Here is a 14,453-nt window from a genome sequence, read left to right as displayed (position 1 = left end):
TGTTGTTATGTACAAAATCTCATTTATTTCATATCAAATTGCACATGATCAGATGACGATGTACACTTAATAGTTCATGTCATCACTTATCGCTGTCAGAGCACACATTCAAAATATCTACAATAAAACAAGCTATCAGAGAAATACAATGAACAATATATTAATTTTCAATGATACATTACTGTACATAAAGGTACTGATGACATAGAATTTCATACAAAAATATTCCGCATTTACCTAATTATCTTCTCTGTGACCTTGGCGAAATCCAATGACCTGCTCACTACAATATGTTACCTGTGATTTGATCAGCCATTTAGGACACATTATTAGATATGCCTCGAGTGTTTCCGAACCACTGTGATATGTTGTTTTTCACCTATACTATCTGTTATGGTATGAACAGCTGGTGATCCATCATGAGAGTATTTTGCATATATTAGATCATGTGTGATACCCTGTGTAATGTGTCATGTGTTACTTTGGTAAAGAAAATGTTCCTTGTGTGCAAGTAGCTAATGTTAACTGTTGTTATAACCAAAGTAAATATTTCTTCTCTTTGATTGGTATTTTAAAAGAACAGTATGTTGCATTAGTTGTCATTCATAAAGAACCCTACCTTTTGCTATCAATATTTCTTGTGCTATAATAAATGCAATCTTAATTAAAAAAGCTCTTTGAGATTATTTTTCAGTGTGTGTGCGTGAGAGACTGTGAGTGAATATATTCTGCAAAGTTGATTTTCAATGTTTCATGAAAGTACCTGCTTTTCTTGTCTAGATGCAGAACAAATAATATGCAGACATCCTTTAACATTGCTTTGCCTGATCTTTCTCGTGTTCACCTAATTTTCATACGATCTGCTATTTCTTGTATATTCAGATGGTCCTCATGAGCTATGAATACGAAAGTGATGGTATTTGTGAGAACCCTGCTAGGGTGTGTTGTCAGCAGCTGAGTCCCAGCCTGGGACAGAGTTTGTCTGTGTGTGGGTGTCCACACTCTGACTCATCTCTGATGGCAGCATGTCCTGCAGAGATGTAAAGAGTGGTCCCAGGGTGTAGGCTGCAGGAACCTGTCTTCAAGGTTATGACAACAGCATGTGACATGTTTGGTAAGTCAAGGGTATGACGACAGCATGTGACATGTTTGTCAGTGGTTGTCACTAGTCCAAGGTATGCAATGAAACCTTGTTACCAAGGATCTACCTAGGGTATCTGGGAAGATGACAACTGTATGGAAGGAAAGGGGATAAAAAAGACAGAAGTCCACCAGACACACACACACAGCCTTGCATACATTTAGACAGTAGCAAATAAACATACTTCACCAATAAGTGATAGTCCGTAACAAAGGATATATTACACACAAACCTAGAAATGGCAGGCAGTAAGCAGGATACAAACATAGAGTGTACTGATGAGGATCAGATTTAGAAGTCTGCTGACAATGACAATCCTGGTCCGGTCAGAATAAAACCCCTGGGAACAAATACTGCTGAGGAAAAACACAAAGTAACACAAAATATACAAAGCAATGTATATGGATGGCCAGTGAATGAATCAAACAACTCCTTAATACACATCAGAAAATCAATAACAACGAAATATCAAGATAGCTTGTTGTGACAAACCAATGATGATCAGCATGAGATAAAACAAAGGTGTAACAGAGCTACTAAAGGTGAGCTATACTTGCATGGCCAGACACACACAGATATAGAAAAGGGGAACAATCATCTCCTAGACCCTCCCCTAAAGTCTACATGTTTACATATTTACATAGATAATAAATATTAATTCACAATGTTTCACATCATTATCAGCATCTACCAGAGTGAAAACAGAGAGACACACATAACTGGGTGAGATGTGCAAGGACTAGGGAACGTTCCTGTATTGAGACAGATGTATATGGACTAGTCACAGGAACATTCCTGTATTGTGACAGATGTACATGGTTTAGGCACAGGAGTATTCCTGTTGTAAGAGTGATCTGCATGTACTAGTCACATGAACGTTCCTGTATTGAGACAGATGTATGTGGACTAGGCACAGGAACGTCCCTACAGCGAGACAAATGTATTTTAGCTACATGTATTTTGATATGTGATACTGCAGGTGTGAAGATTACAATACCTTCTGTTAACAGACTAATGACTAAATATAGTAATATGCAAATGTTTGTGTGGAAATTGAAAGTGTGATGTGAGTGTCAGAGTCTGGAGTGACATTCCTGGCACAGCTCCAAGCAGAGTAGGGTGAGAGAGTTAACAGTATTTGGACTGTCACTGTTTCTTCACTTCCACATTAGACATATTATTTGGTCATCCACTTTTCTAACAACAATGCTAAACATTTTAAAGAGAAGAAGTTGTAACACCTCTAATGACATATACTCAGTCTACTTCTAGATTCCTTGCACACACAATAGGTTCCTATTCCTGGAACATGTCCAGTGCTTGACTGGACATATCACTCTTCACCATACAGATGATGTATCAGTGTTCATGCAGTGTTCCTGTCTTCATCTGTACCTGATGTGCGCCTTCGTCTCTAGGAACATCTGTACATGATGTCCTCCTTGGACTACATGAATGTCAGTACCTGATGTCCTCCTTGGACTCCATGAACGTCAGTACCTGATGTCCTCCTTGGGCTCCATGAACGTCAGTACCTGATGTCCTCCATGGACTCCATGAACGTCAGTACCTGATGTCCTCCTTGGACTCCATGAACGTCAGTACCTGATGTCCTCCTTGGACTCCATGAACGTCAGTACCTGATGTCCTCCTTGGGCTCCATGAACGTCAGTACCTGATGTTCTCCTTGGACTCCATGAACGTCAGTACCTGATGTCCTCCTTGGACTCCATGAACGTCAGTACCTGATGTGCTCCTTGAATTGCTTGAACGTCAGTACCTGATGTGCTCCTTGAATTGCTTGAACGTCAGTACCTGATGTGCTCCTTGAATTGCTTGAACGTCAGTACCTGATGTTCTCCTTGGACTCCATGAACGTCAGTACCTGATGTTCTCCTTGGACTCCATGAATGTCAGTACCTGATGTTCTCCTTGGACTCCATGAACGTCAGTACCTGATGTTCTCCTTGGACTCCATGAACGTCAGTACCTGATGTCCTCCTTGGACTCCATGAACGTCAGTACCTGATGTTCTCCTTGGACTCCATGAACGTCAGTACCTGATGTCCTCCTTGGACTCCATGAACGTCAGTACCTGATGTCCTCCTTGGACTCCATGAACGTCAGTACCTGATGTTCTCCTTGGACTCCATGAACGTCAGTACCTGATGTCCTCCTTGGACTCCATGAACGTCAGTACCTGATGTCCTCCTTGGACTCCATGAACGTCAGTACCTGATGTCCTCCTTGGACTCCATGAACGTCAGTACCTGATGTCCTCCTTGGACTCCATGAACGTCAGTACCTGATGTCCTCCTTGGACTCCATGAACGTCAGTACCTATGTCCTCCTTGGACTCCATGAACGTCAGTACCTGATGTCCTCCTTGGACTCCATGAACGTCAGTACCTGATGTCCTCCTTGGACTCCATGAACGTCAGTACCTATGTCCTCCTTGGACTCCATGAACGTCAGTACCTGATGTCCTCCTTGGACTCCATGAACGTCAGTACCTGATGTCCTCCTTGGACTCCATGAACGTCAGTACCTGATGTCCTCCTTGGACTCCATGAACGTCAGTACCTATGTCCTCCTTGGACTCCATGAACGTCAGTACCTATGTCCTCCTTGGACTCCATGAACGTCAGTACCTGATGTCCTCCTTGGACTCCATGAACGTCAGTACCTATGTCCTCCTTGGACTCCATGAACGTCAGTACCTGATGTCCTCCTTGTCCTAAAGGAATATCAGCATCTGATGTGGTCCTTGCACTCCATGAATATCAGTATCTGATGTCCTCCCTGGTCTCCATGAACACGATAACTGATGTCTTCCTCAGACTGCACGAACATTTATACCTGATGTCATCATGGACTGTATGAACACCTGAACCTGACGTCATCATGGACTGTATGAACACCTGAACCTGATGTCCTTCTTGGACTTCATTAACACCGGTACCTGATGTCCTCCATTATCCTGTGTGAGTTCTTGACTTCAGCAGGTATACATGGTACACACTGACCAACACGTTAGACTACATTAAACTGTGATGTTAACATAGCCAGTGCCCAAAGTCTCTAATAGTGGGGTCATTATCCCCATGTACCTCATATTTTCACATCAGTTCTTATTAACCTATACTTGCAACACAACCATCTTTAGAGGCTCAACTGCTATAGCAGAAGCACTGATATCACACACACATTGTGCCCAGCTCTATTCAATGTGCCAAACATTTACTGACTAGAAAGAGGACTTTGTTTAGAAGAAGTTCAGTCACTTCATGTGTCTTCCTCCTTCAGCCCGTACAACAGCTTCTCCCATATGGGTCCTCCATTCTACACTCAAGGAAAACTCAGCATAATATGAAATGCAACATAAACAGCACCACAATGATTCTATTCAGGTATCCATACAGAAAGTAGGAGCAGGCATACTGTCTTCCTCTGTGTGAACATCCTTCCCACCAACTTTGGTACAGCAGCTGTGCATGAGCTCTCCTGCAGTGTCTCGAGCTCACGTTGTTATACACATAGCACGGCAAGGCTAATAAGGCTCATTGTCTTTTGCATTGATCTTGGATTTACTTTTGCATCACTTGTCCCAGAATGATGAAGGCAAGCTGAACATACATGACTAGCATATTAGGATTGGTGATGGTAGTGATGCAAATGCTGTGCCATAGGACTGATACAGCAGGCTGAGGACAGATAAATGGTGATCACTTAGTACACTCTCATAGTTGTGCAACAGACTCGTGGAAAGCCTCCAGTTTATCCAGCATCCACTCCTGGACAGATGCCTGTACATATTAAAAATGCTGCTGATAAAATGGAATGGAATTAGATTCCATATAGATGCATGATCCATACAAAGTTGTATAAAATGTTGCCACAAAGTATGGTATGACAAAGTATGGTTTGTTTTACCATGGTATTTGTGTTTCGAGTGAACATGTTCCTCCCATTGATGGTAGAGTCCTGGTGTACACATCTACACGTTCGTTGCCAGTTTGGTCGTACTTAAACAGGCAGGAGGTAGCCTTGAGTCCGCATAATCACCACGGAAACTACTTAATGGATACTGTCCACTATATGCTGGTCCATACCTGGAAAGTGAAAAAAATGAATTTGTTAAAAAATTTCTTGTGAGTAATCCAGCACCAGCGGTATATTCTAATTATGAAACACTTTGGCACTTTTCTGAAACCTGACTTCAGCATCACATTCTAAAATATTCCCAAATATTCATGAACATATTAGGATGTGGCTGCAGTGATAGTGAGCCTTCAATCATGTGTCAGTAAAACTTCAGGCAGGTTCCAAACCCCCAAGTATGGTGTCCTTGCAGTGATGACGTGGTGAAGGGAAGTAACTCTTGTTAACAAGGTAAATAAAGATTCATGGACATATGTGGAGTTGATGAGATGCAGTGTCAGTGAGACATCAGTCATGTGTCAGTGAGACATCAGTCATGTGTCAGTGAGACATCAGTCATGTGTCAGTGAGACATCAGTCATGTGTCAGTGAGACATCAGTCATGTGTCAGTGAGACATCAGTCATGTGTCAGTGAGACATCAGTCATGTGTTAGTGAGATTTCAGTCATGTGTCAGTGAGACATCAGGACATTCCACATCCCCACCGCCAAGAATCTTGCAGTCATGACATGTGGTGAAAGGGAAGTAACTCTTGCTAACACGGTAAAAGACCAACAAGAAGAAACAGGATAACATATTTTCAACATCATTACGTCGCAAAGAAATCTTATGCTTCAGCCATGTGTTAATGAGGCTCCATTTATATGTTAATGAGACCTAAGCCAGGTGTTCAGAAGAGGATGACAGTTACTGTTGTGTGAATCTTATGAATGATGTTAAATATGTTAAACTTGCTCCTTCCTGTTGGTTGTCATCATCTTGACAGGACTTACATCCCTTTCACCATCTGTCATCACCACCACTATCTCAGCACTGACAGACAGTATACAAGTTTCAATGTGGTGCCTGTATGTGGTGCTCACCTGTCGGACCCTATGTCATCTGACTGACTCGTGTATTCTCCACCAAATATCTGACTGGTGTCCCGATACACATTTTCATTGGAGAAAGGATCTATGACTCTATATTGGTTGTTGTTCCCCTTTGGATCCTGAAACACAGAACAGAACTAAAGAACTGGCATCACAGAAGCCTTTACCATCTGTACCAACAAAACCTCTTAACGTTGTTTTCAGACTTATCTAGTCAAGTACATTGAACATATCATGACACAAAGACTCTACTATTATGTTGACAAATGCAACTTTCATTCTTTGTTCCCTAAGTGACTTTGTCCTTAAAAAGGGTTTGAATGCAAGCTCTACACACACATACACCTGTACGAGAACCATACAAGCTCTACACATGTATACACCTGTACTAGAACCATACAAGCTCTGCACATGTATACACTTATACTAGAACCATACAAGCTCTACACACATACACACCTGTACTAGAACCATACAAGCTCTATACATGTATACACCTGTACTAGAACCATACAAGCTCTACACATGTATACACTTATACTACAACCATACAAGCTCTACACACATACACACCTGTACTAGAACCATACAAGCTCTATACATGTATACACCTGTACTAGAACCATACAAGCTCTACACATGTATACACCTGTACTTGAACCATACAAGCTCTACACATGTATACACTTATACTAGAACCATACAAGCTCTACACACATACACACCTGTACTAGAACCATACAAGCTCTACACACATATACACCTGTACTAGAACCATACAAGCTCTACACATGTATACACCTGTACTAGAACCATACAAGCTCTGCACATGTATACACTTATACTAGAACCATACAAGCTCTACACACATACACACCTGTACTAGAACCATACAAGCTCTATACATGTATACACCTGTACTAGAACCATACAAGCTCTACACATGTATACACTTATACTAGAACCATACAAGCTCTACACACATACACACCTGTACTAGAACCATACAAGCTCTATACATGTATACACCTGTACTAGAACCATACAAGCTCTACACATGTATACACCTGTACTTGAACCATACAAGCTCTACACATGTATACACTTATACTAGAACCATACAAGCTCTACACACATACACACCTGTACTAGAACCATACAAGCTCTACACACATATACACCTGTACTAGAACCATACAAGCTCTACACACATATACACCTGTACTAGAACCATACAAGGTCTACACACATATACACCTGTACTAGAACCATGCAAGCTCTACACATGTATATACCTGTACGAGAACCATACAAGCTCTACACACATATACACTTGTACTAGAACCATACAAGCTCTACACACATATACACCTATACTAGAACCATACAAGGTCTACACACATATACACCTGTACTAGAACCATACAAGCTCTACACATGTATACACCTGAACGAGAACCATACAAGCTCTACACACATATACACCTGTACTAGAACCATACAAGCTCTACACACATATACACCTGTACTAGAACCATACAAGCTCTACACATGTATACACCTGTACTAGGACCATACAAGCTCTATACATGTATACACCTGTACTACAATCATGCAAGCTCTACACACATATACACCTGTACTAGAACCATACAAGCTCTACACATGTATACACCTGTACTATAATCGTGCAAGCTCTACACACATATACACCTGTACTAGAACCATGCAAGCTCTACACATGTATATACCTGAACTAGAACCATACAAGCTCTATACATGTATACACCTGTACTAGAACCATACAAGCTCTACACATGTATACACCTGAACTAGAACCATACAAGCTCTACACATGTATACACCTGAACTAGAACCATACAAGCTCTATACATGTATACACCTGTACTAGAACCATGCAAGCTCTACACACATATACACCTGTACTATAATCATGCAAGCTCTACACACATATACACCTGTACTAGAACCATGCAAGCTCTACACATATACACCATAATCATTGATTAAGCATCAGGAAGTGAACAAACATAGGAAATTGATACAGTCCAGGTTACAGGAGAAGCTTGTGTTACGGAGGTTTATATAGTGAGTGTGAGGTGGAGCTGGGGGTCTAACGAATCAACAGTATACATTTATACCTACTGTGCCAACCATGCATCAGGGCATGCTGATATTAGGTGGATGGGCAATAAAAGGTCGTTCTATTTTACATGTTTTGTTCTATGACTGATTTTCCAGTCAAGTACCAATATTTCTGAAACATATTGTTAGTACACACTAAAAGACAATTTTGGATGCTTAATACGTGGATTATGGTGAACACCAAGCAAGTCAGCACCTTTCCTGCATAAAGCACCTCATCATAGTCAGCTGAGTATCTGTTGAGGTCCTTGTTGTAATCCTGCCTCCACTGGTCCATCAGAGTGGACGGCGAGTCTGACTTCTCACGCTTCTTGTCGGTGCTGCTGTCCGTGTCTGTGTAGGAACCTGAAACAAGTTGTACAATGCAGCTGTGTGTGAAACTGAAGACAAAACAAGTACATACACACAGTTGTACAGTCGGTAATTACAGCTGTGTGGGATACTGAAGATAATGTGAGTACATACACACTGTTGTACAGTCGGTACTTACGGCTGTGTGTGGGATACTGAAGACAATACGAGTTCATACACACAGTTGTACAGTTGGTACTTACAGCTGTGTGTGGGATACTGATGACAATACAAGTTCATACACACAGTTGTACAGTTGGTACTTACAGCTGTGTGTGGGATACTGATGACAATACAAGTTCATACACACAGTTGTACAGTCGGTACTTACAGCTGTGTGTGGGATACTGAAGACAATGTGAGTACATACACACAGTTGTACAGCTGGTACTTACAGCTGTGTGTGGGGTACTGATGACAATGCAAGTTCATACACACAGTTGTACAGTTGGTACTTACAGCTGTGTGTGGGATACTGATGACAATACAAGTTCATACACACAGTTGTACAGCTGGTACTGTGTGACACTGTTGGCATGTCATGGACTGAATAATTTCATGTCTGTTCTATGTACTTTTCCACTATGCATGTGTGTGTATGTAGTGTAGTAGAGCATAAGATCATGTATGTCATGTTTTTAGTTAATCATTTTTTCCTAGCTGACCAGAATCATAAGTGTGTACAAGATACAAATTGAAGACATGTTGACTTGGCTTTTGACCATCAAAAACAACAGAAAGTTGATCACTTATCACATACCCAGACAGAAATAGTGTTAATACAACCGTTTGTTTCATATGAAGCTCACATTTACTACAAAACTTGATATTTAATCAGTACATCAATGTGTTGCTAGTCATTTCAACCTAATCACTTTACCATCCCAACCACCTTTATGTGTTCTTTGCTTGTAATTTGTATAGCATATTTAATGTGTTTCTGCACTGATTTGAATATGAAGCTGCTTTCTTCTGTGTTGGATAAGAACACTTCTTCAGGGGGTTGCAGAATCACTAAATGATTTCCACATGTTTTTAACGAATATGGGGAAAAAAAATTATACTACACATCATGTGGATCAAGTATCACGTTCAAGTATCACGTTCAAACTGATAAAACAATCAAGACAAACATATAACTTACATGTGCTAGTCTCAGCCCTCAATTAGAAGAAATATATTGCACACTATCAAGAGGATAGACATTCCTTCATAATAAAGTCATGGAGTTCAAATGTAATCTAATAATTCTCAAGATTCAGACTAAGCTAATTTGCCTATGCTTTAGAATAATCTGATTTGTGTGTATAGCTTTAATCCCAGTGTAATCAGAGGAAGTTCCAGAAAAGTAATGTTCACCAGCTGTGTAATGTGTGATGCTTATAAGTAACACCGCACCAAGCATACACTTCTAACTGCCTACATTGTACATCACTGTTTCCCATTCCCCTCATAGAATACCTCCACCTGTCTCCCGAACTTTCTCTCCGTCTCTCTCCTACCTCCTCTTTCCCTCCAGCTACCTCCACCTGTCTCTCCCTACCTACCTCCTATCTCTCCCCACCTATCTCCTGTCTCTACCCGACCTAACTTAGGGCTCTCCTTCACCTACCACCTGTCTCTCCCCACCTACCTCCTGTCTCTCCCCACCTACCTCCTGTCTCTCCTCCACCTTCTTCCTGTCGCTCCACCTACCTCCTGTGTCTCCCCACCTATTTTCCGTCTCTCCCCGACCTAACTTATGGCTCTCCTTCACCTTCCTCCTGTCTCTCCCCCTACCTCCTTGTCTCTCCTCCACCTACCTCCTGTGTCACCCCCACCTACCACCTGTCTCTCCTCCACCTTCTTCCTGTCTCTCCCCACCTTCCTCCTCTCTCTCCCCCACCTACCTCCTGTCTCTCCCCCACCTACCTCCTGTCTCTCCCCACCTACGTCCTGTCTCTCCCCACCTACGTCCTGTCTCTCCACCAACCTTATGTCTCTCCCCACCTACCTCCTGTCTCTCCACCTACCTCCTGTCACTCCCCCACCTACCTCCTGTCTCTTCCCACCTAACTACTGTCTCTCCCCCACCTACCTCCTGTCTCTTCCCAAGTACCTCCACTCTCTCCCATTCTACTATTTACTGTCCCTATCTCACTGGGTCTCATTGGGAAGAGTCCCAGTGTCTGTAGTAGGTACTCCTACATCTTTTCCTGTATGTATGTAGAAGCTTTCTACAACAAAGGTATGTGCTTTGATAGGTCATTGACAGCTCTCAGACAAATCCCTTGTGGCTCTCCTGAATCCAACCTATATGTACATGACCAGTAGCTGGCCAAATGTCATGCTCATCCTGTCTGTCATGACAGTACTGGCAGGCACGACTGCACATAAAGGTCAAAAGTTGAAGTTGATGAACAATATGTCAGTACGTAACCTCATCTCACTCAGCCACTTCATCTACACAATACAATACAAATAGAGATATAGAAATAGATAAAGATAAAGATAAAGATATAGACAAAGATAAAGATAAAGATAAAGATATAGACAAAGATAAAGATAAAGATAAAGATATAGATAAAGATAAAGATATAGACATAGATAAAGATAAAGATAAAGATATAGACAAAGATAAAGATAAAGATATAGACAAAGATAAAGATAAAGATATAGACATAGATAAAGATAAAGATAAAGATATAGACAAAGATAAAGATAAAGATAAAGATATAGACAAAGATAAAGATAAAGATAAAGATATAGATAAAGATAAAGATAAAGATATAGACATAGACATAGATAAAGATAAAGATAAAGATATAGACAAAGATAAAGATATAGACATAGATAAAGATAAAGATAAAGATAAAGATATAGACAAAGATAAAGATAAAGATAAAGATATAGACATAGACATAGACATAGATATAGATATAGATATAGAAAGCAGTTAGGCCCAATAAGGTATAATCCCCGTAAGCACATCTGCGGCATAAGTCAGTACTGCAGCTGCCACCGGAGCTAACATCAGCCTTCAGTGAAGTGACAAAACACGATTTATATCTATTTAAATACCTCTGCCAACTATGCTCAAGCAGAACATCAATTATATATGTATATGTTTCTGACAAAGGATTGAAGAGCAGATATTTTCTTATAATCAAGAAGTAGATCATTGCAGACTATTAAGAAGAATGGAGAGTGAATCCAATTGTTTGCCTACCTGGGTTAGTGATCAAGAAGCAACAGTCACACCCAATATGCTGTCTGACCTAGCACTCTTGTATCCTTACCCAACTAGCTGCTGTCTAAGCACTCTTGTATCCTTACCCAACTTTTGTTGTCTAAGCACTCTTGTATCCTTACTCAACTCTCAGCTGCATACACACTCTTACAGTTTTACCAAACACTCTGCCTGTCTCAGCTCTCTTATAGCCTTACCCAATACGCTGCCTGTCTCAGCACTCTTGTATCGATGGTATAACACACAGGCCAGGATGATAATGAACAGCACTGCCACGCCTCCCACAGCACCACCGATGATGATTGGCAGGGGTGGAACAGCTACAATGCACAATACAATATTATTAACACGCGATTATCATGAGCTCATATTCTCAATCACAGCAGTTATCAACCACTAACGACTACGATGTCAGCCTCTAGTGTTGGACCTTTTTCTATCAAGTGTATGACTGCTACAGAGCAGGTATCAACCACTAATGACTACGATGACAGTCTCTACTGTTGTACCTTTTTCTATCAAGTGTATGACTGTCACAGAGTAGGTATCGACCGTTCATGACTACGATGTCAGCCTCTAATGTTGTACCTTTTTCTATCAAGTGTATGACTGCTACAGAGCAGGTATCAACCGTTAATGACTACGATGTCAGTCCCTACTGTTGTACCTTTTTCTATCAAGTATATGACTGCAACAGAGCAGGTATCAACCACTAATGACTACGATGACAGTCTCTACTGTTGTACCTTTTTCTATCAAGTGTATGACTGTCACAGAGTAGGTATCGACCGTTAATGACTACGATGTCAGCCTCTAATGTTGTACCTTTTTCTATCAAGTGTATGACTGCTACAGAGCAGGTATCAACCGTTAATGACTACGATGTCAGTCCCTACTGTTGTACCTTTTTCTATCAAGTATATGACTGCAACAGAGCAGGTATCAACCACTAATGACTACGATGACAGTCTCTATTGTTGTACCTTTTTCTATCAAGTGTATGACGGCTACATCCTTGCCATAGTTGTTGATGACACTGCAGTTATAATCACCAAAATCTTCTTCATTAACATTAATGATTTGAAGAGTGCTTTTTCTCCCATATGGTAGATCCTCCTCCATTGCTGAGAATCTGCCTGAGGTAGCATAGTTAATAGGAATACCATCCCTCATCCAGATGATCTTGTCGGGTTTGGGAACAGACATAGCCATACATTCAACTTCCGCGTTCTCCCCTGTTACAGCATACTGCTTCACCTCACTCATTATTGTAGGGGGCGCTGCAACAAATGAAGTCTCACATTGAAACACGGATGTTCAAAGTCACAAAGCAACATGTGTGAGATTCTCTGAAAGAAAGCCCAAATAACAGTTCTTGATCTGCAAGGATAGGATTGGGCGGGAGCTGGGCCATGATAACAACTCACCATTCTGTAGGAGATAAATCTCCCTGCTTATAGAGTTGAATCCAAGGACATTGGCTGTGCAGACATACACCCCGAGATTCCCTTCCCCCACCTTGGGGATCCTGAGCTCAGGAGAACTGCCCTGGGGATGTCGAGACCCTTTCTTTGTCCAGATGATGCTGGGTGGGGGGTTGCCAGTAGCATCACACCTCAGGGTGGCTGGCTGGTTCAAGTTGACGGCTGTATGTTGTGGATCACCAACAAACAATGGCCCAACTGCAACAGAAGGCAGGAAAATGCTCAGACCCACAGGCTCAAACTTCAACAGGGTCATAACTGAACAAAATGCCCCTGAAAAGTGCATCGTACGATAAAATCCATCGAAACAAAATCCCTCCAAAAGAACACAGTCAAGAGTATATCCATTTATTTACTTGTCAATATTACGTTCAACAAGGACAAAGAACACACAGCAAATATTTTGAGCAAACCTGTCAGATCATTCATTGCACATTTATCTTGAGCTAAACATGAGTGATTTTCCATGCCAGTTAACATAGCTAAAACACTTTTTTCAAACACTTCTGCAACTGTTAAAGAAGCTGTTATATCAAAACACGATAACAAAGATTAAAGAACTTTCAGTCTATAGATGAGTAGGGGGATTTGTATGTTTTTATGTTAAGGATGGGGGAGGATAATGTAATGTTGGTGGTGATTTGGGGGGTGATTTGTGGGGTGGGGGTGGATGGGGGAAGAGGGGTGACTTTGTCCTGGAATCCTGGGTTCTATCAGGGTGCATGACATGCCAGCATATATCCTTTATTCTTGGGATGAGCCGTCCATGCCCAGGACTTACATTCCACATTGAGTTCCTTGTTCTTCCTGGTGCTGCCCACTTGGTTGCTTCCTTCACAGGTGATGGTGTTCTGATGGTAGGCTCGGGAAATGGATGGAATGTCCAGCACATCTCGGGTCTCCCCATGCAGGATACGACCATTCCTGAGCCACCTGTAACAAGAACTTTTCGATCACCTGGACACTTGGAGACTCTAAAGGTGAATGAATGTCTAGTGAAAAGCTCTCGTCATCTTCAAAGTATAATTACATGCCAACCTCAACAGTT

General features: G+C 41.4%; 1 protein-coding gene across 3 annotated transcripts in view; it reads right to left on the bottom strand.

Moving 5' to 3' along the window:
* Positions 1-14,453, bottom strand: part of LOC137291758 (kin of IRRE-like protein 1) — a 117,440-nt gene continuing 102,987 nt past the window's right edge. The window contains exons 9-16 of one of the 3 annotated variants that reach the window (XR_010957279.1): positions 14,187-14,338; positions 13,349-13,603; positions 12,905-13,201; positions 12,119-12,241; positions 8,538-8,686; positions 6,167-6,294; positions 4,069-5,253; positions 3,871-4,034 (exon numbers count right to left, since the gene is read on the bottom strand). Coding sequence is in view for 2 of the 3 variants with exons in the window: in XM_067823273.1 (XP_067679374.1) it covers positions 5,139-5,253; positions 6,167-6,294; positions 8,538-8,686; positions 12,119-12,241; positions 12,905-13,201; positions 13,349-13,603; positions 14,187-14,338 (1,219 nt within the window). In the remaining variant the exon portion in view is untranslated. Of the gene's footprint in view, positions 5,254-6,166; positions 6,295-8,537; positions 8,687-12,118; positions 12,242-12,904; positions 13,202-13,348; positions 13,604-14,186; positions 14,339-14,453 lie in introns of all 3 variants that reach the window. The other 2 variants (XM_067823273.1, XM_067823286.1) reach the window with 2 other exon arrangements.

The sequence above is a fragment of the Haliotis asinina genome, chromosome 1 (assembly GCF_037392515.1).
Source record: "Haliotis asinina isolate JCU_RB_2024 chromosome 1, JCU_Hal_asi_v2, whole genome shotgun sequence".
In the NCBI taxonomy this organism is placed as follows: Eukaryota; Metazoa; Mollusca; class Gastropoda; order Lepetellida; family Haliotidae; genus Haliotis; species Haliotis asinina.
Note: the sequence above shows the minus strand (reverse complement) of the source record. Positions and strands in the feature narration are given on the sequence as shown.